At 39.0% G+C, this 21186-nt stretch overlaps 3 protein-coding genes across 8 annotated transcripts; all 3 read left to right on the top strand.

The window, feature by feature from the left end:
• The first annotated feature begins 2675 nt into the window (after positions 1-2675).
• hspa4b (heat shock protein 4b) lies at positions 2676-12161 on the top strand. The gene is made up of 19 exons (XM_018756456.2): positions 2676-3026; positions 4783-4840; positions 5044-5184; positions 5441-5563; positions 5820-5919; positions 6114-6247; positions 6341-6585; positions 6721-6797; positions 6938-7089; positions 7473-7579; positions 7695-7828; positions 8112-8293; positions 8883-8975; positions 10165-10320; positions 10451-10576; positions 10741-10848; positions 10930-11049; positions 11154-11315; positions 11489-12161. The coding sequence occupies exons 1-19, from the start codon at positions 2920-2922 to the stop codon at positions 11699-11701; spliced, it is 2538 nt and encodes an 845-aa protein (XP_018611972.2). The 5' UTR covers positions 2676-2919; the 3' UTR covers positions 11702-12161.
• On the top strand, positions 12159-16439 carry gnpda1 (glucosamine-6-phosphate deaminase 1). 6 transcript variants are annotated; one of them, XM_018756458.2, is made up of 8 exons: positions 12159-13051; positions 13466-13774; positions 13981-14082; positions 14251-14433; positions 14565-14749; positions 14928-15102; positions 15325-15472; positions 16409-16439. In XM_018756458.2, the coding sequence occupies exons 2-7, from the start codon at positions 13651-13653 to the stop codon at positions 15423-15425; spliced, it is 870 nt and encodes a 289-aa protein (XP_018611974.1). In that variant the 5' UTR covers positions 12159-13051; positions 13466-13650; the 3' UTR covers positions 15426-15472; positions 16409-16439. The 6 variants fall into 6 exon arrangements, with proteins under 6 accessions (XP_018611974.1, XP_018611975.1, XP_018611977.1 ...); XM_018756459.2 differs by lacking the exon at positions 16409-16439 and having other exon boundaries at positions 13466-13538; positions 13626-13774; positions 15325-15821; XM_018756461.2 differs by lacking the exon at positions 16409-16439 and having other exon boundaries at positions 13626-13774; positions 15325-15822.
• On the top strand, positions 16324-20584 carry endou2 (endonuclease, polyU-specific 2). The gene is made up of 7 exons (XM_018756339.1): positions 16324-16565; positions 17635-17778; positions 18151-18256; positions 18341-18462; positions 18574-18686; positions 19681-19834; positions 20333-20584. Exons 2-7 carry the CDS (start codon positions 17677-17679, stop codon positions 20582-20584), a joined length of 849 nt encoding a protein of 282 aa, XP_018611855.1. The 5' UTR covers positions 16324-16565; positions 17635-17676.
• Positions 20585-21186: the final 602 nt, after the last annotated feature.

Consider the following 21186-nt stretch of genomic DNA (forward strand, 5'->3'; position numbering starts at 1 on the left):
CACCCACTTTCCCACTCCGAGAAGAGAGCCGAGGGATGGGTGGCTTCAGCGATCGCGCCTTCAGTGAAGCCAACGAGGAATCGAATCTGTCCACTTTGGGCATATTTCTAAAAAACAGATCTTTGTGTGTCTATGTGTGTGTGTGTTTTACAAAGGATAGCGCTATGCAGCCCTTAAGATCTAACCCTTCCCATCTAATCATAGCTCCATTTTTGTCCCATTTCCTTATACATATATATATTAGCACCTTTACTATGTATATATAGTAAAGATGCTGAGGGGGGCTGGTGTGGATTAATGTAAATAGTTGGTATTATTATCTATTCCTGTACATAGTTCTGCGTGCCACTGGGGAATTTGGGAGGCTTCAAGGGGTGACCCCCTAACCATTGCATGGAGCAGGGACCTCAGAACGACCTGGAGGAACTCTCAAGTATGTAGCAGACTGTCTCATACTGTCTGTGGCTTCTTAGTCAACGCTGCTATTAATAAGACATGTACACATTCAATAAAGAGTACTTTACCAGAACAATGTCTTCTGAATCTGTCTCCAGTACTTCTGTGGGGGGATGCTACAATGTCTATATATAAATATAGATACATGCAGCCTTTTTGCAATGCAAATCTCATTAAAATGTGAGAGGTGCTTGGCACACATCTCACACCTAACGTAAAACTCACTCTTTCACACTCCTTAACTGCTTCTCCAAGTCAGAGTCTCAGTGGTTCAGAGCCTAGAAGAGCACATCCTGTACAGGATACCAGTATCTCAAAGGGTTAAACTAAAGCTGAACATTCATTTTTAAAAAAAATGATGATCGAAGGATTATGTCAAGTTAACCTTTGCAAATAAAGGGCAGGCCAGATACACATCATATATTAGAATTCAAGGTTGTTTTGGAATTACCAAAATAGACAGTATATCAGTGTCGTGAAAAGAAATCCAGGTAAACACAGGGGACAAGCCCTGCATACGCAGTGCTGGGGCTAATGTGAACATGCAATTTTACAGTACTGTATATATTAAATGTAATTGGGCATTGTTCCATATTATTGTTTGTCAGAATACATTCTAAACATGCAACTTTAACTGCAACATTATATGTATTTCACGGTGCAAAGAGTTGACTAATAGGGTTAATATGAAATTTTGCCAACTTGAGCTGGAACATTAGTTTTACTGCACTTTTTCAGTATACCATATTAGGTTACAAAGTACAATCTGTGAAATCCAGCAAGTAAAGATCCTTAAAGGTTAAAATGCACACAGTTTTTTTCCTTGCAGTGCTTTGGGGGAGTTCAGTTAACGACAGACATAAGAAAATCTGCTGCTCTTGCAATCTGAGATGGTTGAGTTGGTTGGTCTAGGTATTACAGTGAAATATTTTTAATCAGTTTCAAATTCTTGTATCATTTCTTGTATTATTCCTGCACTTCCATTTGTTACCAATGATTACTGACTCACTAACACTCATTCACTGAGTTACTGTCTCACTATCAGTGAGCATGTGTGCAATTCAGGGTCACAGCAGCCCAGAGTCAATCCTGGAAAATGTAGGGCGCAAGGCTGAGGAGGGTAAATCCTAGACACCCAGGACACCAAGCCATCGCAGACCAATCATTACATGTGCACGACCCACGTTCAGCAATAACATGTATCCTTATAGGTAACAATTATTAAATGCACACTTAATACTATGACTTTGGTGACATTTCTTTTACAATATTACCACTGTGGATTTTAAAAGCAGGCTGTGAAACCCTTACAGTATTTAAGACTTAGTATAGTCAATCCATGATGGAAGACAAGTGCAGGACAGTTTCCAGTCTGCAAAGCCTGACACGAAGAACTCTTTCGTTTCTATAAATACATAAATAAATACATAAATACAGGGGAGTTTTTATGAGGGGTTGCAGAAGCAGTCGTCCGAAATACACCAGGGCGAAGATATGCTAATGAGGTGACCCAGTGACGACACGCAGATCGCGAAGCGCAGAAAGGCGCAGTGACGTCTGATGCGCCGACAGATTGTAGCTCCGTTTGAAGCGGTAATTCATTGAAATATGATGAATGCACGAATGATGACTAGATTCGTATTTACCCCTTATTATTCGACGAGATCACAAAGCTGCAACCATAAGTCGGTATTCCATGCCTGTGTTTGATGCCAGGAAAAAAGAAACTGAATAATCACCCACGGAAAAGGAAAAAAGATTAAACTATAATAACATCATGATCATGACTATTCTAATACCGACCATGCAAATAGCTGCAGATATAATAATACGCTATATGAAAACATTATTTTTGATTGCAACTTGTCTTCGTTCACTCTGCATAGTCACTAGATTATATACTAGTGTCGCACTGCAGTAACCAATTTATTTCAAATAATTTAATAAGTAATTGCTTTCTTTGCATTTTCAGTACATCCGTTCTGTGAGGTATTTAGTAATTTGTAAGGAATGCAGTCTATTCAGTGCAGTCTACTAGTGTTACCTCTTTATAACCTTAATGCAACTTGTGTTTAGTCACTCAATGGCGGATCACCTAACTACGGTTTCGGAGCTGTTTCCGTGAAAAAAAAAAAAAAGTCGAGTCTTCTCAAGTTTACCAGAAGAGTCGCGGATTCGCCAGAATTACGAAAATATCGCGAGAGTACATGAGACGGGATTTTACATATGCTGGCCAGAGCTGGGCTACGGGTTTCAGTGAAATAACCGGCTTGTACTTCGCAGAGAGGCAGTGTAGTTCGGTGTCCTATTGACTTGTGGCGTCGATAATGAATTAAACAGCGCAACTCTCGTACGCTTCTCAGCTTACACTTATTCTTCACTCATCACATCACCGTTGAGCGCGTGGACTCTTTGCTCCGTGTAGTGGTCTTATGATACAGTAGCTGTCTTTATAGCAGCAAAATGTCAGTGGTAGGATTCGATGTCGGCTTTCAGAGCTGCTATGTGGCCGTAGCGCGAGCCGGAGGGATAGAGACGATAGCGAACGAGTACAGCGACCGGTGTACCCCGTAAGTACCACAAGAAAAATCCATTCCATTCGCCTTCCTTGCAGCGATTTGCTCAAATTATACACAGAAACGTGCACGGCACGGGCCGGGGGCGATGGCACAAAACAACAAGCTGTTCGTTTCTGAGGCCTTGTTCATTGATTTATTTATTATTTTGTGTGGAGACCGAACACTCCGGTAAACCGTCAGAGGAGCTTCGTTCACGCGTGAATTTTGAGGCGCACCACCACCAGGCACTGTTTTATACTACGCTTTTTGAGGGAAAGCCGTCGCGTCCCAATTTATTAGGTGTCATCTTTTTTTTTTTTTTTTTTTAAAATCCGTGGGAGCGCTGTGCCGCTGCAGTGCGCCGCCCTCCGTGTCGTGTGTGTCGGCTAGCCGGCCGCTCGCGGCAGCCCGGACGGAGGAGCAGCCCGCACGCGCGCCAGGAACATTCTAGCAATGCTCGGCAGAGCGAGGCTCTCCTCATGGTTTCGCGTCAGTCGCGCTGTTAAATTAAACGGCAGAGACATACATTGATTGATCAACGCAGCCACTCTTAGACGGGACGCCGCAAATATATAAAGATGCGCTCACTTTCTTAGTTTGTCAAGAATTTTGCCTACATTATATAGCGTTGAACTGAAGGTTACGGCGATCGCTGACGTCACGGTGTAACGTTATTAATTTTTTTTAGCCAATTTTGAACAATCAGTGCGTCCGAATATCCAGTTATTACTTATGCAGTCAGCTGGAATGCAGCGTCACTACAGTGACTGTTGTAATGCTGGATGTTGGCCTATATTGAATCGATTGACTCCTCGGTGTTGAGCTGACATTCGTATTCGGAACCTGTCAGCAAAACGCGTTGCTCTGTTTGTGCAAGTAATTAAATTCTTAAACTAAAGGTTGAGAATTACTGGAACATCGTCCTCTTATTTCCAGTGATCCTTTGTGAGATGTTTATATGCTCATAACAGAATAATTGTAGCGCGTAGCCTTATGAAAACATCTAATTGATCAATGCCTAAGTTCACTTGGAAAGATTTAAGGAAAAAAGGCAAATTTGTTAAATTCATTGTGTTAAACACCATCTTTAAGTATTGCTTTTTTCCTTTTTTCCCCCCAAGTCAAATATAACAGACTGACTAAAGGTTGTCTACATCACCGTATTAAAATAGAATGTATGCAGAGTGTGTTTATTATGAATACCACACGTGCCTAGCTTGGGCTGTAACCTTTCATGGCCATCCGTTTACAGTAACGGCTTATCCCTTAGGGCCGTGTTGATCCAGAGGACGGGGCAGGACACACCATGACATACATGGTTACCTATGTCATAGTCGCACACTGACAGCACCGTGTTATTCACCTCAGCATTATTGTCCTTGGAACCTGGCAAGAAACCGGAGTTCTCGGGGGGAAAATCTGCGTGTACGCAGGGGACGTGTGAAGACACCATGCAGACTGAGCTGGGGCAGAATTTCAACACATGACCTGATTATTATCACACTGTCATTTAATAGAGCCCCCCATTTTTTATTTTGGTTTTCCCCTGTGTGCAGTTAAAAATACATTGTGTAGTTTGATAATAGAGGAAATTATGGGTGAAGTCGTTAAGGTCCCTGCATATAAGTGGCCTTGGTCCCAGTAAAAACCAGTGTAAAATGTCAGTGGAGTCTTTGTACAAAACTGTCTTATTAAACTTTATTTGGGTTACTCACTGTGTGCAGTTGGTGTGATGTAACATCTAACATCTTTTGACGTTTCATTTTAGGGCATGTATCTCTTTCGGTCCCCGGAATCGTTCTTTTGGTGCAGCTGCAAAAAGTCAGGTACACGCACTGGTCACCATGTGGCTATTTTCTTTGATAGTATAATTCTAGGTGATATGAATTTACATTGCATTTGCTCTGCTTTTCCACTTTACCACTTCTACCAACTTTCAGAAGATCTTGTTTTCCATGTGGTCCTATTTTTTTTTTTTTAGGCAAGATACTAAAAGCATTTCTGGTGTTTTGTGATAAACTCCAATTAGGTTGTCACAAACTACAAGAACACAGTCCAAGGGTTTAAGCGATTCCATGGCCGGGCATATTCTGATCCCTTTGTCCAGTCCCTGAAATCCAGCCTTGTGTATGATCTTGTCCAGATGCCCACAGGGGCAACTGGCATTAAGGTAAGAGGAAATGAACAAGTCTTGAGTGCTGTTTCGTAAATACAACTGTGCTTTGGAGTGGAGAAGTGTCTGCAGGGCTGTTAACCTCTAGTATTCTCAAGGTGACTTTGAAGTTGTACAGCCTGTGTACTCTTTGTCTTAAAGGCTCCCTTTTTAAGCTGTTTATAATTAACTTGTTTTCCTGCAAAATGAAAATGGTTAGCCTGTTTCATGTACAAAAATTATAGACAAATGTTTTTAATAATTGTGTTGAAAGGTGATGTACATGGAAGAGGAGAGGGTTTTCAGTATTGAGCAGATTACTGCAATGCTGCTGACCAAACTGAAGGAAACAGCTGAAAGTGCACTGAAGAAAAATGTGGTTGACTGCGTCATTTCTGTGAGTGCGACTTGGTGTTACCCTTCTAGGTATTGCTGTTCTGAGAGGTTTGTCAATACAATACAGCATTTCAGTGTACTTTATTGGACTATTGAAGAATAAATATGGATTATTATTTATCTCATTAAGCCTTTGTCCAAGGCAACTTGAAAATAAGCCCTATGAGCTATGGTTTAGTAGTGTTGTCAGTGTAAGTGTTTTTAAGCCAAGTTTCACAGGAAGTGTCTGTAGGGGTCTTGATGACTGTCATTTTTAGGTCCCTTGCTTCTATACTGATGCGGAGAGAAGGTCAGTTGTGGATGCTGCACAAATTACTGGCCTTAACTGCCTACGGCTGATGAATGAAACGACTGCAGGTACAGTTTTCTGAAAGCTGGATGTCAACCTCTGACACAATAAATAATATAGTTTCACTGAATTTATGGGTTTTTTTTCAATACATGTATGAATTGCAAGTCACCTGGACATTTAACAGGTTTGTTTAAATAACTGATTGCTCACCGATAGCAATATTCATGTTTGTTTTCAATATTTACATGTGGTGTTGCAGTGGCACTGGCATATGGGATTTATAAGCAGGACCTTCCTGCCCCTGAGGAAAAGCCACGGACAGTGGTATTTGTGGATCTTGGTCACTCTGCATACCAGGTCTCAGCTTGCGCCTTCAATAAGGGGAAACTTAAGGTATGTAGTAGACAGCAGCCTCTGATTTAACTGATCATTAAAAGACATTGGGGAAATTGCATTTTCTCATACCATGTTTTTTTTTTTTTAAAGGTTCTTGCTACAGCATTTGACCTAGAGCTGGGTGGAAAAGACTTTGATGAGGTGCTTGTAAATCACTTTTGTGAAGAGTTCAGTAAGAAGTACAAACTAGATGTTAAGTCCAAGCCAAGAGCATTGGTTCGGCTCTACCAGGAGTGTGAGAAACTCAAGAAACTAATGAGCGCCAATTCTTCTGACATACCTCTGAACATTGAGTGCTTTATGAATGAATTAGATGTGACTGGAAAGCTCAACAGGTCAGTAGATAAATGCGTGATGAGTGTTCTGTGTTTGAGTATAGCATGTGGATGCAAAAGGTATTTATACTTTGTACATTTTTTTTTTATTGCTTTGTTATTTTTTTAAATAATCTGTTTACCAATTTCTTCTAGAGGGGAGTTTGAGGATATGTGTGCAAGTATTCTTGCCAGAGTGGAGGCTCCACTCCACAGTCTTATGGAACAAACTAGTAAGTAGAGAAGTGATGTTAGTGCTGTATTTAGAAATGTGTTCAAACAAATTTCCATCTGATGGGTATGTGGAGAAGGAGGTTGAAGAGGGGGAACTTCTGGACACTTAATATTATTGACTGTGTTTTACTCTTGTCAGAGCTGAAGAAGGAGGATATTTATGCTGTTGAAATTGTCGGTGGCGCTTCCAGAATTCCAGCTGTGAAGGAAAGAATCAGCAAATTTTTTGGGAAAGAGCTGAGCACTACATTGAATGCAGATGAGGCCGTCGCACGAGGATGTGCCTTGCAGGTTTGTTTCCGTTCCAAAAAGTGCCTTCAGGGCAAGAATGTATGCGATTTCCAGTTCAGGGATCACAGACACATCATTTTACAAATCAGAGAACATGTTCTACTTTAAGGTACTTTTTTGTACAGAATGTGTTATGTATGTGTACTGTTTCAGATGTGAACTAAAATGATTTTTTTTAGGCAGGCGGTATTTTGGCATTCCTTTATTTACATTTACTGCAGTCATGGTTTATGCATAGCTTCCTCCTTTTTCTTTTTAAAATCACCTGAATTAGTTCTTTAAACCAGTTTCACCAATGTCAGTGGAAGCAGCAAACTTGTGCTCATACACAATAAATGGTTGTCCAGGAGTAGTCTTAAAATATTTTTTTATTTCTTCCTCAGTGTGCCATCCTGTCTCCTGCTTTCAAAGTGCGGGAGTTCTCCATCTCTGACGTGGTTCCTTATCCCATCTCTTTGAAATGGAATTCTGCTGCAGAGGAAGGTTTAAGGTAAACCTGCAGTGTCAACCAGTGCTATCATTTTTGTGACCATTCAACACAATATACTGTGAACTGCTGACTGTAATCTGTGGTGAAAAGTAACAGGTGTGGTTTTTGATTTCAGTGATTGTGAGGTGTTTCCAAAGAACCATGCAGCTCCTTTTTCCAAAGTTCTGACTTTCTATCGCAAGGAGCCCTTTGCATTGGAGGCCTACTTCAGCTGTCCTAAAGAGCTACCTTATCCAGATCCAGCAATAGGTATGGAATTCTGTATAATATTCGGTTTTGTGTTGCTTTTGTAAAATAATGTATATGTTTTTGAAGGAGCTTATAAGGAGTCTTATTAATGTCCAAAAAGTAGGTATTGCTGCAATAGTGTTTTGTGAAGCAATATAGTACACAGAATTTGAAAGTTAAATTCAATAATCAGGCCAGAAGAGTGGAAAAGATGCAATTTATTCTTCTGAACAGTCACCTGATTAGAACGTATACTGAAGTTATATAAGGGATTTGAGTTTTTTGTTTTTTCAAATACCCCCAGGTCAGTTTTTGATCCAGAAGGTTGTGCCCCAGGCCTCTGGGGAGAGTTCCAAGGTAAAAGTGAAGGTGCGTGTCAATATTCATGGGATCTTCAGTGTGTCCAGTGCTTCGCTTGTGGAGGTCCACAAGTCTGAGGAAGACGAGGAGCCAATGGAAACTGAATCAGCTGTGAAGGATGATGAGGTAAGTGTTTAGTATTAAATCGATTGCACTCAAAACACAAATGAAATGTAGGTAAAGTGTTTGCCTTTTGGTTAATAGCATTCAGTTTTGATAAATTTAACTTTTATGTTAAAGAACTTATCTGCTGCATCAGTCCTAAATTAGCTGGTTCATGTTTGACCAAAGGTGAAAAGAAGGAAATTATGTAAATTTTAAAGTTTATAATTTATTTAAAATGAGGTAACCAATTTAGTTAGAACTGTGAAAAATGAAAAGGACCAGTGCTTGATGTACTGTGATTGAGGGAAGTAGTCGCAGTGAAATGGGATTTCAAAATTAAAGCCAATTAGCAGGCTTTTTGTCATCTGCGCTGTTAATTTAAATTATTTGAATATGAAAGCTAAAATTCTCATAGGGATGCGTCCAGCTCCAGTAGTAAGTAAGTAAATATACTTGCTACTGGAGTAAGTTAGCAGAAAGTTTTTCATATGAATATTGCTGAGCTTCCGTGCCCTTCTGTACCTTTAAGGTGTAGCAAAGTACTGAAAAATTAATATGGCAATAAAGGTTTTAATGGTTCAATTACTACTTAGACCGTGCTTCCTTTTAGAACAAAATGCAGGTTGACCAAGATGAACAGAAAACCCAAGGTGATGTACAGAAAGAAAACTCTGATAAGAAGTCTGAGATGGAAGAAATGGAGGTGACTGAATATCCTTTTGACACATGTTAACAGTTGAGACATCAGATCCATTCAACACTACTACGGCTGTCAGTGTAGCTAAAATTTCATCAAAAGTTGTCATTTTAAAAAAAGCCATGAACTGAATGTTGATAGTGTAATGTACCAGCAATTTATGTGCGGCATGAAGCCAGTGACAAACTGATTGATGTTCATATAACACCATATTTCACTGCCTTTTTTTTTTTTAAAACTCAATGTTTTACTTTGCTACACAGAAATATAAAGTCTAAAATTACTCTAGTTCATCCTTTTCTAGCAGACATTGACTTGTACAGTAAGTTTTTCCTATGTATGTTCCTTTTGGTCTCAATTTATATGAAATGTTGAAATTTGCACAGCAGTGCACCGAGTTTTGTCATAGTGACCCTGCTCATTGCTGTACCTGGATATGCTATAACACGTCAGTTTACCAACATAAACACAATAAAAATGCATTGCCCAGTCAAAATGTTCCAGAAAGGGACATTATTTAAGAATGTAATAGCAGTCTTTAATGCTACTAATGATAAACCCTGCTGAAATAACCTTCTCAGCTTATTCACATACTGACTAGTGTGTTGCTTGTAGATGAGTGCTCAGACTGTACAGATGTACCTGAAGTACAGGGATATTGAGCATCATTGATACCTGTCTGAAATGTGTATTGGTTTATGAATTGCTGTTCAAACTTTTTGAATCATTGGATATCATTGCTCTGATATGCTACACAAAGACTAAATTGAAGATTGAGAAATGCTTTATTTTGTGCATTAAATATGTTTGAGATTTTAGAGTACTTTTGACTCTAAATCAATCACATTAAAATGGCAACCTGTTCTAGTTTCCCTAGGGCCACATACATTTGCAATATGTTTGTTTTGCATGGCATGAAATTTACTGAAACTATTTTGGTGAAGTGACTTGACGTTTACATATAGTGCCGTTCAGCGTACGTGGATAATGTTAGTCTACCAGTCATTACTGTGAATTCATACTGCAATATGTACAAGAAATTCATTCTAGTAAATGGCACTATTGCTAATAGCTATTTTCTGTAAAATTACCAATGGTGGTGGTGTATCAACTTAAGTTAATATTCATAATTTGGGTTTATCTTTTTATATTAAATTGCCATTTTGCCTTTTGACATAATTTATATTTTTCTCAGACTTCAGCGGATGAAAATAAACAGGAGAAAAAGACTGATCAGCCACCCCAGGCAAAGAAACCTAAAGTGAAAACAAAGACAGTGGACCTTCTCATTGAAAACAATCTTCATTGGCAGCTGCCCAATGACATGGTTAATCTATATGTTGAGAATGAGGTAAGGTTTTAAGAAAGGTGTGTATACCATGCTATCTGTTCAATTTTTCCATTACAAGGAGACTTTTTTCAAAAAGTCTTGTCATATTTGAACAGTAGGCCATTTCTAATTTAAGTTCTATTTCCTTTAGGGTAAAATGATTATGCAGGACAAACTAGAGAAAGAGAGGAATGATGCAAAGAACTGTGTGGAGGAGTATGTGTATGAAATGAGAGACAAACTACATGGTGTGCTGGAAAAGTTTGTTGCTGAAGCAGTGAGTAATTTCCTACATTCTATCTATACCTTTCAAGTCTGTTACTTAAACTTGATTTTTTTCATGCAGGAGAAATTTCAAATTATGCAACACAAAATTAATTAATGTCTAATGGAAGATGTTTTTGTAGCAGTGTAAAATGCTTTAATTCCTATCACGTGTAGGACCGAGACACTTTTTCACTGAAACTTGAAGACACAGAGAACTGGTTATATGAAGATGGAGAAGACCAACCAAAACAAGTCTACATTGATAAACTGGCTGAACTGAAGGTAAGGAAGATGTAATGTTTGTTTTTTGTTTGTTTAAAACATTAGTTTCTTTTTTTTAAAATCTCAATAAAATGTCTTTAGAAAATAGGCCAGCCCATACAAGACAGGTGTGCAGAATTTCAAGAGAGGCCAAAAGCATTTGAGGCACTAGGGAAACAAATCCAGCAATACATGAAGATTGTGGAATCCTACAAGACCAAGGTAGCCAATATCTCATAAGTAGTCTCAGAAATCGAGACAGCTGATGACTTCTTTGAAAAGTTATGTTGTATCATGTATAACTCACTGTTTCCTTCTAATTTTAGGAGGAACAGTATGAGCATTTAGATGATGCTGAGATACAGAAAGTGGATAAGTTGGTCAGTGAAGCCATGATATGGATGAACAGCAAAATGAACCAGCAAAGCAAACAAGATCTCACTTTGGAGCCAGTAGTAAAAGTTCAAGAGATTCAGTCAAAAATAAAGGTGGGACTCGGAGTTATGAGGACTTGAAAAAGTTAAGAAGTTATACTTGAAAGATATGTTGGATACGTAATGCCTAAAATGGGGAAGTCTGATTATATATGGAATGTGGAAGTAATACTCTTAAAAGGTCCTGATGTCCATTCATGAAAACATTTTTCTTTGCTGTGCCACAGGAATTATTCTCTGCTTGCAACCCCATCATCACCAAGCCCAAGCCAAAGGTTGAGCTGCCCAAGGATGACAAGGTGGAACAGAACGGACCAGTAAATGGACAGGAAGGCACAGAGGCCCAACCTACAAATGCTGAGAAAGGGTCAGCAGAGGGCACTAGCCAGCCTGCACCTGAATCTGCGGAGAGCAAGCTGCCTGAGATGGACATTGACTAACTTCTGCTGTTCCTCTTCAACTCTGTTCCTCAGATGTTAAATATATAGCCACCACCATCACCCAGGATGTCATGTAGGCGGTTGGAACCATCCCATGAAACAGTGCCAGAATGGTGTTGCAGCTTTTGAGGTGATAGCATCATTTGGTCTTATGTAGTAATCTCAACATCTCCTTTATTTGGCTTTCCTTTTTTCCACTGTTTGGCCATGTCACAGCAAAATGCACTGTAATATTAAAAGTTTTCTTTTGTAAATCTGTGAGGTTTGGTAATGTTTGACTAAATATTGACTGAATGTTTTGCTTCAGTTTGTAAGCTTTAAGGTTTGTATTATATCCCTCTTTGTGTTCTAGGGTTATGTGTCAAACTAGACAAAACTGCATTTTGTGTTTTTTTCATTGTTCTTTTGAGTTTACAAGTATAGTTCTGGGTTATTCCTCAAGATCCCCCCCCCCCCCCCCCCCCCAAAGTTCTGGACCACTACCCTAAAACTGAAGGGATTTCAGTTTAATTGTCTTGTAAGAAAGTATAGTTGGCTACTGTATTGGGTTTAAAGGCATAACCTGCAAATGATTAAAATAATAGCGCACTGGTATTTTTTGTCAAAGTAGCATCCAACAATATTTACTTGTCCCTATTTGTCTGTAAGAAAATGTGCTGGAGAATTTGTGTAGAGTTGTAAACAATTCATTTGATATGTTAACTTCAGTATTTACAGGAACTGTTCCTAGGAGAATCAAAGCCTGATGTTTCACTCATTCTGTGGTGACAGAATTATTTTCTGTGAACATGTTTACCCACATAAACTCATCTGATTTTGAGCTGGAAACAAAACTTGTATTTTCATTTCATTTATTCATTCATTGTGTACTGAGACGACATATCCAGGTGACACGTAGTACCTGTTGGTCACAAGTAGCAGGTCCATACGCGTTTGACCAGGTTCTCTCCCCAGTTTCCAGTTACCGCCATTATCCCCGTCAGGAGCGTGTGATGTGGTAAAATACACAAGATGCCTCGTGTAACTGTAATCCCATGAGGAAATGGAAGTGAAAGCCCTGATGTGTATTTTCTTCTTGTAACGTGCTAAGATAAATGTCGAGGGATTTCTGAGGAAATCACTTGTCACGCGTCTGATGCTGGATCTACCGCTGAATAATTCATAAATTAATGTTTTATTAACTGTTAGTTATAAATTAACTTAAAGCTTATTTCGACGAATTTTGAAGTATAACACAGCACAGCCACAGGTCAATGTATGAGATACGCCAGGAACTGTAAAAGAAAAAAAAAAGTAAAAAGGTACTTCCCGGCGTAGAAAAAGCCTGCGTGAAAGGAAATGGTTTGAACCGTGAGTATGGAAATGCATTTTATTACATCATTTACATTACCTTTAACTTACTATTGTGGGCATTGTGAAAGATATATATTGCACACAAAAACACCACAGTAGCTTTTCCTCATGAAATACAGACAAGAACAGTTTGCTACGCTAGGATGAAGCTATGCTAACGTGTACTATGCTATCCGGCAGTAACGGTCTTAGGAATTTTCTTTCTTTCGTTTCCGCTAAATACGAACGAAAATGCGACATGAGGTAACGAAGAAAGCCTCGTCTGCTCGTGAGCTGTTCACAAAAGTGTGTTGAATCTAAAATAAACTCGTCACGAACTGTTAGTTTGTAGCAGGACAGCAAAAGGTCCACACTTTCTTGGACTACAACCAACAGGTGTTTAATACCGCTTCTTTAATGTTCCAATACTAGGCTCCAGACTCGGTAGAGTCTCGCGCCTCAACGGCACGGTTGACGTCTTTTATGGTGCCAAAGTCTGGACGAGGTGTGGCAAAGCGCCCAACCACACGAACGCTGCTCAATTCCTACGCTTTAAAGGAGTCCTGCTAATATTTTCCTTTACCTCCGGCAGTGGTTTAAACGTTACTTTGTTGAAAATGAAACTGATTATTCTTGACGATTATGACAAAGCGAGCGAATGGGCTGCCAAGTATATCAGGAACCGAATCCTGCACTTTAATCCGGGCCCGGGCAGGTTCTTCACCCTGGGACTGCCCACAGGTGAGTAAACTTTACCAGTTTACCAGCTTTACCAGCTTTTTTTTTTTAACTAGTGCCCAGGAACCACTGAGACACGCCAGGCACAGGCTGCTTATCTCACAACAATGCAGCTTTTGTAGTGAAGTGCATTTAAATCGGATATGCAGATTCCTACAGAGTGTTTCTTTACATAATCTTATATTGCTTTCATTTTTATGATTTATTAGGAGGAACCCCCCTTGGATGTTACAAAAAATTAATAGAATACTTCAAGAAAGGAGAGCTCTCCTTTAAATATGTTAAAACTTTCAACATGGATGAGTATGTGGGTATGTCCTTTTTTTTGTTATGAAGTGAACATGAGTGTGTGTTTCATGAATTAGTGAAAGCTGAAATCTCACATTTGGATATGAACACAAAAGAGTTGTAATATTAAGAACATAAATTGTGGAATCCATGCTGGCACAACTGCCTAACTTGCTAACAATGTTTATAAGGAATTCCAAGAGATCATCCTGAAAGTTACCATTCCTTCATGTGGAATAACTTCTTCAAACACATTGACATCCGGGCTGAGAATGCCCACATTCTGGACGGCAATGCTGTCGATCTGCAAGCTGAGTGTGATGCCTTCGAGGAGAAAATCAAAGCTGTGGGAGGAATCGAGCTCTTTGTTGGAGGTAAACTCTCAGAGCACACAACAGGGCAGCTGATCAGTTTGAAATATCAGTGCAGCCTAAAATCCAAGAGTCTTGTGATTTCTCAGTATTATATCCAAGTGATCATAGAAACTGCGATCTTCTTGTGTTAGGAATTGGACCTGATGGACACATAGCCTTCAATGAGCCAGGCTCAAGTCTTGCTTCTCGGACCCGAGTGAAGACTTTAGCTCTTGATACCATACTGGCCAATGCTCGTTTCTTTGATGGTGACCTGTCCAAGGTGCCAACGATGGCCCTCACAGTGGGGGTGGCCACTGTCATGGATGCCAAAGAGGTATGAGGAAATACCTTTCTGTAGCATCTAATATGACTGCAGTGCTGGATCGAGTGCACACTTTGAGTAGAAATCCAGATCCTCATTCTTCATGCTCAGGCAAATGTTTAGAATAAAATCCACTGTTAAACACAGGTTGGATTTGTGAATGGTGATGAATGATGACTAATTTCCTTAGGTAATGATCCTGATCACAGGAGCCCACAAAGCATTTGCCCTTTACAAGGCCATTGAGGAGGGTGTGAATCACATGTGGACTGTGTCAGCCTTCCAGCAGCACCCCCAGACACTCTTTGTGTGTGATGAGGATGCCACCCTGGAGCTGCGTGTCAAAACAGTGAAGTATTTTAAAGGTGAATTTCGTTTGCACAATGTGTCTACGGAGTTGGTTGCCCGGGTTCTCATCTTTGAACATTTTGCAGTCAGTTTAAAATCGTGGCCCATTGAGGTATAGTCATAACTTACTTGTACTATTTCTATGTCCTCTTTGAAACTGAGGTTACTGTTGAAGAGTATGCAGGTCTGAGAACATCTTAACAGTATTTTTAAAAGTTAATTCTCTCCCCTGTTTGCAGGCATGATGCAGGTGCACAACAAGTTGGTGGAGCCATTGTCTCCAATGCAAGAGAAGCAACGCATTACAGTGGAGATGTCTGAGAAGCCATACAGTGATTGAGAAATACATCAGTCAGCCCCTAATCTTCACAAAAAAATCAATCTAAGGTCTCTTTTCAATTGACATCACTTCAAAATTTAATGCCATTTGGTATAAAGTCTCATTTCAGATTCATAATTTGTTGTCTGCCATGTATTGTTATTCTTACGGATATTATCCTTCAAATGTTAATGTAAACTTCGGTAAAGCTTCAAAGAATAAGATTAAGAAATGACATGGCATTCCAGACATCCTGTTATACTGACCAAAACCCTTATTCTAAAGCTTTGTGCTTCTTTCTGGTTTTTGATAATCTTGAATTCGTTACAATTCACTTTGAAGCCATTTGTGTCTGTGAAGAGAGTAATAATATTTCTCACTAGTAAAATTAGCATTTCTGTTAATCAATTTGCAGTTGATCTAACCAAGCTCAGTAAGAAAAATACAAATTTGTTCATTAGTGTTGTAATATACTTTATAAAATTAAAAGATTAATTTGTTCATTCAACAGTTCTTTGGTAGACTGCTCTTGAGAATTTAATAGCTCCCTTTGTAATCATCAGAAATACAGTGTCATACAAGTGCTTTTCATTAATTTCTTTTCATGCATTTATTACACAGCCAATATATAACTTTAATTCTCAGTTCAGCAGAAAAACAGGAGCAATCATAGCAAGTTGGCCTGAAAGCAGTACAGTCGAGAATGAAACCAGACCTGAATAATGTCAAAACCCCAGGTTATTGTTGCCTTCCTGCATATTTGGAAAAAAAAGGCTGCAATGACTGGTCCACAGCAGGAGTGGACAGGCTGGGGCACGATGCAGGGATGCAAGGGGGAACACAGGGGCAGAAAGCGACAATGGCAGAACTAAGGAAAACAAAGAGAGCGTCCATGTTGTAGCCAGAGGTTTTAAAAAGCACTACACGCAATTTAATCCCTTTGGCTAGAGTTGCTGACACGGGATAACCTTTTAAAAAGCTCTCTGCTTGTCTGTGTGGCCTAGGAGTGCCACGGCTTCTTTATCTGACCCCGGGACCTACTGTGTGGGACACGGTACAGGATTTATAGCTGCAGTTTTACCCTGACGCTGCTGTGGGACTACAACCAAAGGTTTCAAATGGACTGAGAAGGAACATTAAAGACGGGGACGAGAAGTAAATGTTTGTATGTTTGTCAGTGCGTCTGTGTGTATATTTTTGTTACATATGAGAGGTCAAAGATAGTAACAGCTGACTTAAAACCACATTTTACCATGGTCTTGAGCGTGTCGTTGCAGAAATGACCTTTGATGTCATTAATCAACAGTTATGCCCTACATTTATTCTACTATGCACGTAATTCTTCAGATATTCTGTGTCATGCAATTTTAATTTTCATGTCGCAAAGGAGTTTTTATTTGCCTGTTGTTTAGAGTAGGTATTCATTTTATCAGCCCTTTGTTCAGCAATATTTGAAATTGTGTTCATTCAGCACATATGGGACATATAAAAAAAGCCATGAACAAACACAGTTACACAAGAAAATTATACTAAGATGAATACAAGTCATTATGTGCCAGCTGTAGAAGTGGCACTTTAATAAATCAGAACTTTACTATGTTCGACTCTAACGCACCATCAGACAGCTGACACAGATTGAAAGGGATACGGCTGGCACCTTGGATTGCAAGTGTATCCATAAAACACTGCAAAATTATTAATTGGGCCAGGGGGTGCTAAAAATAGGCATATCAGCAGTTGCAGGCTGAAGTTCACCAATAGGGAAAGTATGTGAACATTTAGGAGGATATGTGCCAAAAATATAAAACAGCCTTGAAAATGATCACAGAACTGAATTAGCGGCTCAGCGACCCAGTCTTAACAAAAGTGTACCTTATGAACTGCTGAGAAATACATGACATTAAACTGGCTTCATGACAAGAGTCAAGACAAGAGATACAAGAGTAGTTTCATGAACATCATGAAGTCAGGCATCTTTCAAGGCACATCCCATCCACAAGATCTGAACATCATTGTACCTGAAAGGCCAAAGTTCTTTAGGATGTGATGTGGAGTAGATATCAATCTCCTTCATTCTTCAAGGCTTTCTTTCAAAACTATTCAAATATCTCTTGACAACTGTTTTTTGTTGACATTTTTTGTCTACCCACTGTCTATAAGCATGTTTTGGGATTTGATTTGTGTGGTTTTGGGGTGGTAAAACTGTAGGTCTTCTTGTTTCCTTGGTCAGAATTGCAATAACTATCCTGGCTCACACAAACGTGGACACATCATGGATGAAAGTGAACGTGAATTATTTGTGGTGGTGCAGGAATTGTGGGACAGTGATGTTAATCGACTGCAGCCTGGGAAAGATTACCGGATTTCTCTGCAGGTAAATGGAAAACAGAAGTACGGAGAATCAATCAGACTCAGTGAAATGAAACAAACTTTGTTTACCATGTTCTTATACACAAGCTGATTGGTGTACAAAATGAGGTGGGACTTGGGATAATTGACTTTAACTATTCCAATGGCTCCTTCTGCATAACGTAGATAGGTAGCCATAAATTATTTTCTCACAATTAATATTATTGATATCAGCTCTCATTAGACCATATTAACATATTCCACTGCCAAATACAAGAAAGTTTCAAAATATTATGCCTTACAATGGTAGAAAAGGGGAAAGGGAAATATTTGGTGCAAATTATCTTATATGTTTATTTCCAATTACACTTCATACCTCTTCTTATGTCCCTGCGAGGGAAAAGCCAGGGGTGTGATGACCACCAATGATGACAACGATACAGCTGGTTTACCATTATTCACATATGTGGATGAAGACATTTTCAAAAAAGAAACATTTTTGGGTAAGATATGGAAGTGGGGCATTGTAATTTGAAATTTTGTAAGTAATCTGGACTTCCTTTTCACAATGTTATTTCCCTTTCCAGCCTTTATATCCCTTCTAGATAATTATGAGAGTGATGCTGGAGAGCCTGAGGTCGTGACCCCAGAGGAGATAGTCGAAAATCACAAGTTCCTGGATTCTGTTATGGAGACGGCACCCATGAAGGTACAATAATGCAAAATTTCACAAAATGTGACTGGTTCCAGTACCAGCTCTGGTTTGCTTTCTTTCATGTCATAAACCCATCTTAAGTGATCTGTCACATTTTTGTCCCAGATAACTCACAAGTACCTTGTAGAGAAACAGCTCTCTCCTAAGGACACTGAGGAATTTAAGCAACAGCTTTATGGTATCTGGTTTGAGCTGTATGCCCGAAGGGGGTCAAGCAGGTATGCCAAAATCTCTTTACAATGCCACATATTCTACATTTTCTTACTCAGCATCACATTATGCTGCTGACACCCACATAAAATGATACCACAAAAACAGAACACACTGCATACTTCTTTTTAGACAGTGTCAGCTTTTAAACTCAATAAAAGTCAGCTGGATTTATTTTGAAACACTCGTCTGTAGAAAAGGAACAGTTTCTGATAACCCAGCATGTATGGTTGTTTTTATATAGGGAAGTTCCTCCTTGGTACTAATACTTGCCTTAACCAATGTATTAGTATGGTATTTTATATTCTCCTGCAATGGATCGATGCCTTGTTCAGGGTGTACCCTGTCACAAGTCCTGTGATTCCAGGATAGGTTCTGGAACACCACAGCCCTGCAATGGACAAGTGGTTTTGGAGAACTGATGGATGTATTTTATATTCTTTGCAAGCCTTTTGGCCAGCGTATCCTTGGCCTTATTCTCAGAAAATAAATTAGTACCCACACAATCTATTGGAGAATCTGCTGAAGTACTTGAATGCTACTATCCATAAGAGACCATTCAACATCAGAGAGCTTCAACAAATCTGTCAGGAATATATGGAAAAGTGGATCAAAGCTTCTACGCAAAGCTGGCAAAATAACTCAAAGAACCAGTGGCTGTAATTCAAGCAAAATGTTGTTCCACCAATTTTTGAGTTCAGACATCTGAATAGTTATGTAATCGACAAGCTCATGCTCTTTTTATCCTAAATTAACTGGCAGCAAAAACTATTCTTAGCCTTGCAAACCATCAGTCGAACATTCAATTTCTGAAGAAAATGATACATTTTTAAATGTGCCTGACTCATTTTACAATATCATGAAGGAGGATGCCATTTAAAAGTTGAGATAATTTTGTAAACATAACGCAATGACTGTTCTCCCAAAATTAAAAAACTGTTCAGATCACATTTATTGTGTGATTTTACGAACTAGCCCCAACCACAGTCCTGTGTTTCTAAGACCAGACTCCTCGGGATTTGAGCATGTGTTTGTCGGGGAGACGCGAGGAGGCCGCACAGTAATTGGGTTTCACAACTGGATCCAGCTGTATTTACAAGAGAAGTTGGGACATATTGACTACAAGGGATACAGCTCAGATTCAAATTCACCCCAGGTAAAAAGTCACCTGGCATAAATGCAAGATGTTATCTAATTTCTCATAGCCATGATACTAGAACAGACAGATTGGATATCAGACTATTTGTATCTTTTATCTGCTCCTTCTCTAAGTTTGACTGTGTCAGTAACTAAATCCAATGAAAATTAAAGTATATCCATTATATTAGTGATGTTGACAATAAAAGGAACAAGTTTGACAAAATGTTCTCATAGATATTTAATCACTGTGCAAAAAAAGCACAATACCATATTGTGATAACATTCTGAATGATCATTAGTCCAGTAAAATGAAATAAAACCTTCACCTTATGTCTGATGGTAGAAATGATCTAGTTTATGTATTTCTATACAATTATTTTACCATGCACATACTAGGCCAAGCCAGAGAGTACTTTTTAGGGCATTTTTTTATAAGAACTGTAATTTTTATAATTTGTAATTTCCTATGGGAACTGTCTGAAATTAATAATTTTCTCTTTTCCGTTAAAAACAGCCAGATGAGAACAAACATATCTTGGCCCTACAGTTTAGCTGGAAGAATGGGATCAAACCCAAAGGCAGTATCTTCATTGGAGTCAGTCCTGAATTTGAGTTTGCCCTCTACACCCTGTGTTTTCTGACATCGCCCAATGAGCGGGTCAAGGTATCCTTCAGCCTCTATGAAGTGGAGATTGTCTGTCATCATTACAACCAAAAACATATAGGAACTACATATCCTGTCCTCATAAAATATCGATCCAGCTAATAAAGCAAAACTTCTATTCACTACTATCTTGTGTCAGTGCTATTATTTGCATTTAAAAACTCCCTGTGTGTGAATATTTAGAAATTTCTTTCCTTGGGTTCCCGACAATGGGTTCGTGTTTGAATTTCACTGGGTTTCATGTTGAGAAGAGTTATGGCTGGAATAGAGCTACTGCTTTTGGATCCAACGGTCGCAGGTTCGACTCTCACCTCGGGCTACATTTACCCCTTGAGCAAATTACCCTAAATAGCTCCAGTAAAACATAACAGCTGTATAAATGCGTAAATTAACATAAGTCGTTTTGGAGAAAAGCGTCTGATAAATGTAAATTTAGATTAGTGACCATAAACTACAAATAATCAAGGAATAAAAATTTCGTTAATTATTTGTGTCCCCCGGGGTTTGTCCTACACTTGTTAAACGCCAACGGTATGTCATTCAACTACAACACTCAACATATTAAAATCTATATATTCGTTTATTTAAATCTATTCGTGTTCTGTTCTTATCCAGTTGTTTTTCTTCCTTATTTATAGTAATGCAATAATAATGTAAATGTCCCCATAGTGTTGCATCGGATTACCTTGAATTGAGTGCGTACC

The sequence above is a fragment of the Scleropages formosus genome, chromosome 13 (genome assembly GCF_900964775.1).
Source record: "Scleropages formosus chromosome 13, fSclFor1.1, whole genome shotgun sequence".
NCBI lineage: Eukaryota > Metazoa > Chordata > Actinopteri > Osteoglossiformes > Osteoglossidae > Scleropages > Scleropages formosus.

What these genes read in the sequence shown, in the direction of transcription:
- hspa4b (XM_018756456.2), top strand. Translation starts at nt 2,920, where the DNA reads ATGTCAGTGGTAGGATTCGATGTCGGCTTTCAGAGCTGCTATGTGGCC. An exon ending in GATGAATGAAACGACTGCAG is followed by an intron (nt 5,920 to 6,113) that starts GTACAGTTTTCT and finishes GTGGTGTTGCAG; the next exon opens with TGGCACTGGCATATGGGATT. An exon ending in TGGAATCCTACAAGACCAAG is followed by an intron (nt 11,050 to 11,153) that starts GTAGCCAATATC and finishes TTCTAATTTTAG; the next exon opens with GAGGAACAGTATGAGCATTT.
- gnpda1 (XM_018756458.2), top strand. Translation starts at nt 13,651, where the DNA reads ATGAAACTGATTATTCTTGACGATTATGACAAAGCGAGCGAATGGGCT. An exon ending in CAACATGGATGAGTATGTGG is followed by an intron (nt 14,083 to 14,250) that starts GTATGTCCTTTT and finishes AATGTTTATAAG; the next exon opens with GAATTCCAAGAGATCATCCT. An exon ending in AATCGAGCTCTTTGTTGGAG is followed by an intron (nt 14,434 to 14,564) that starts GTAAACTCTCAG and finishes TTCTTGTGTTAG; the next exon opens with GAATTGGACCTGATGGACAC.
- endou2 (XM_018756339.1), top strand. Translation starts at nt 17,677, where the DNA reads ATGGATGAAAGTGAACGTGAATTATTTGTGGTGGTGCAGGAATTGTGG. An exon ending in ATTACCGGATTTCTCTGCAG is followed by an intron (nt 17,779 to 18,150) that starts GTAAATGGAAAA and finishes TGTCCCTGCGAG; the next exon opens with GGAAAAGCCAGGGGTGTGAT. An exon ending in TGGAGACGGCACCCATGAAG is followed by an intron (nt 18,463 to 18,573) that starts GTACAATAATGC and finishes TTTTTGTCCCAG; the next exon opens with ATAACTCACAAGTACCTTGT.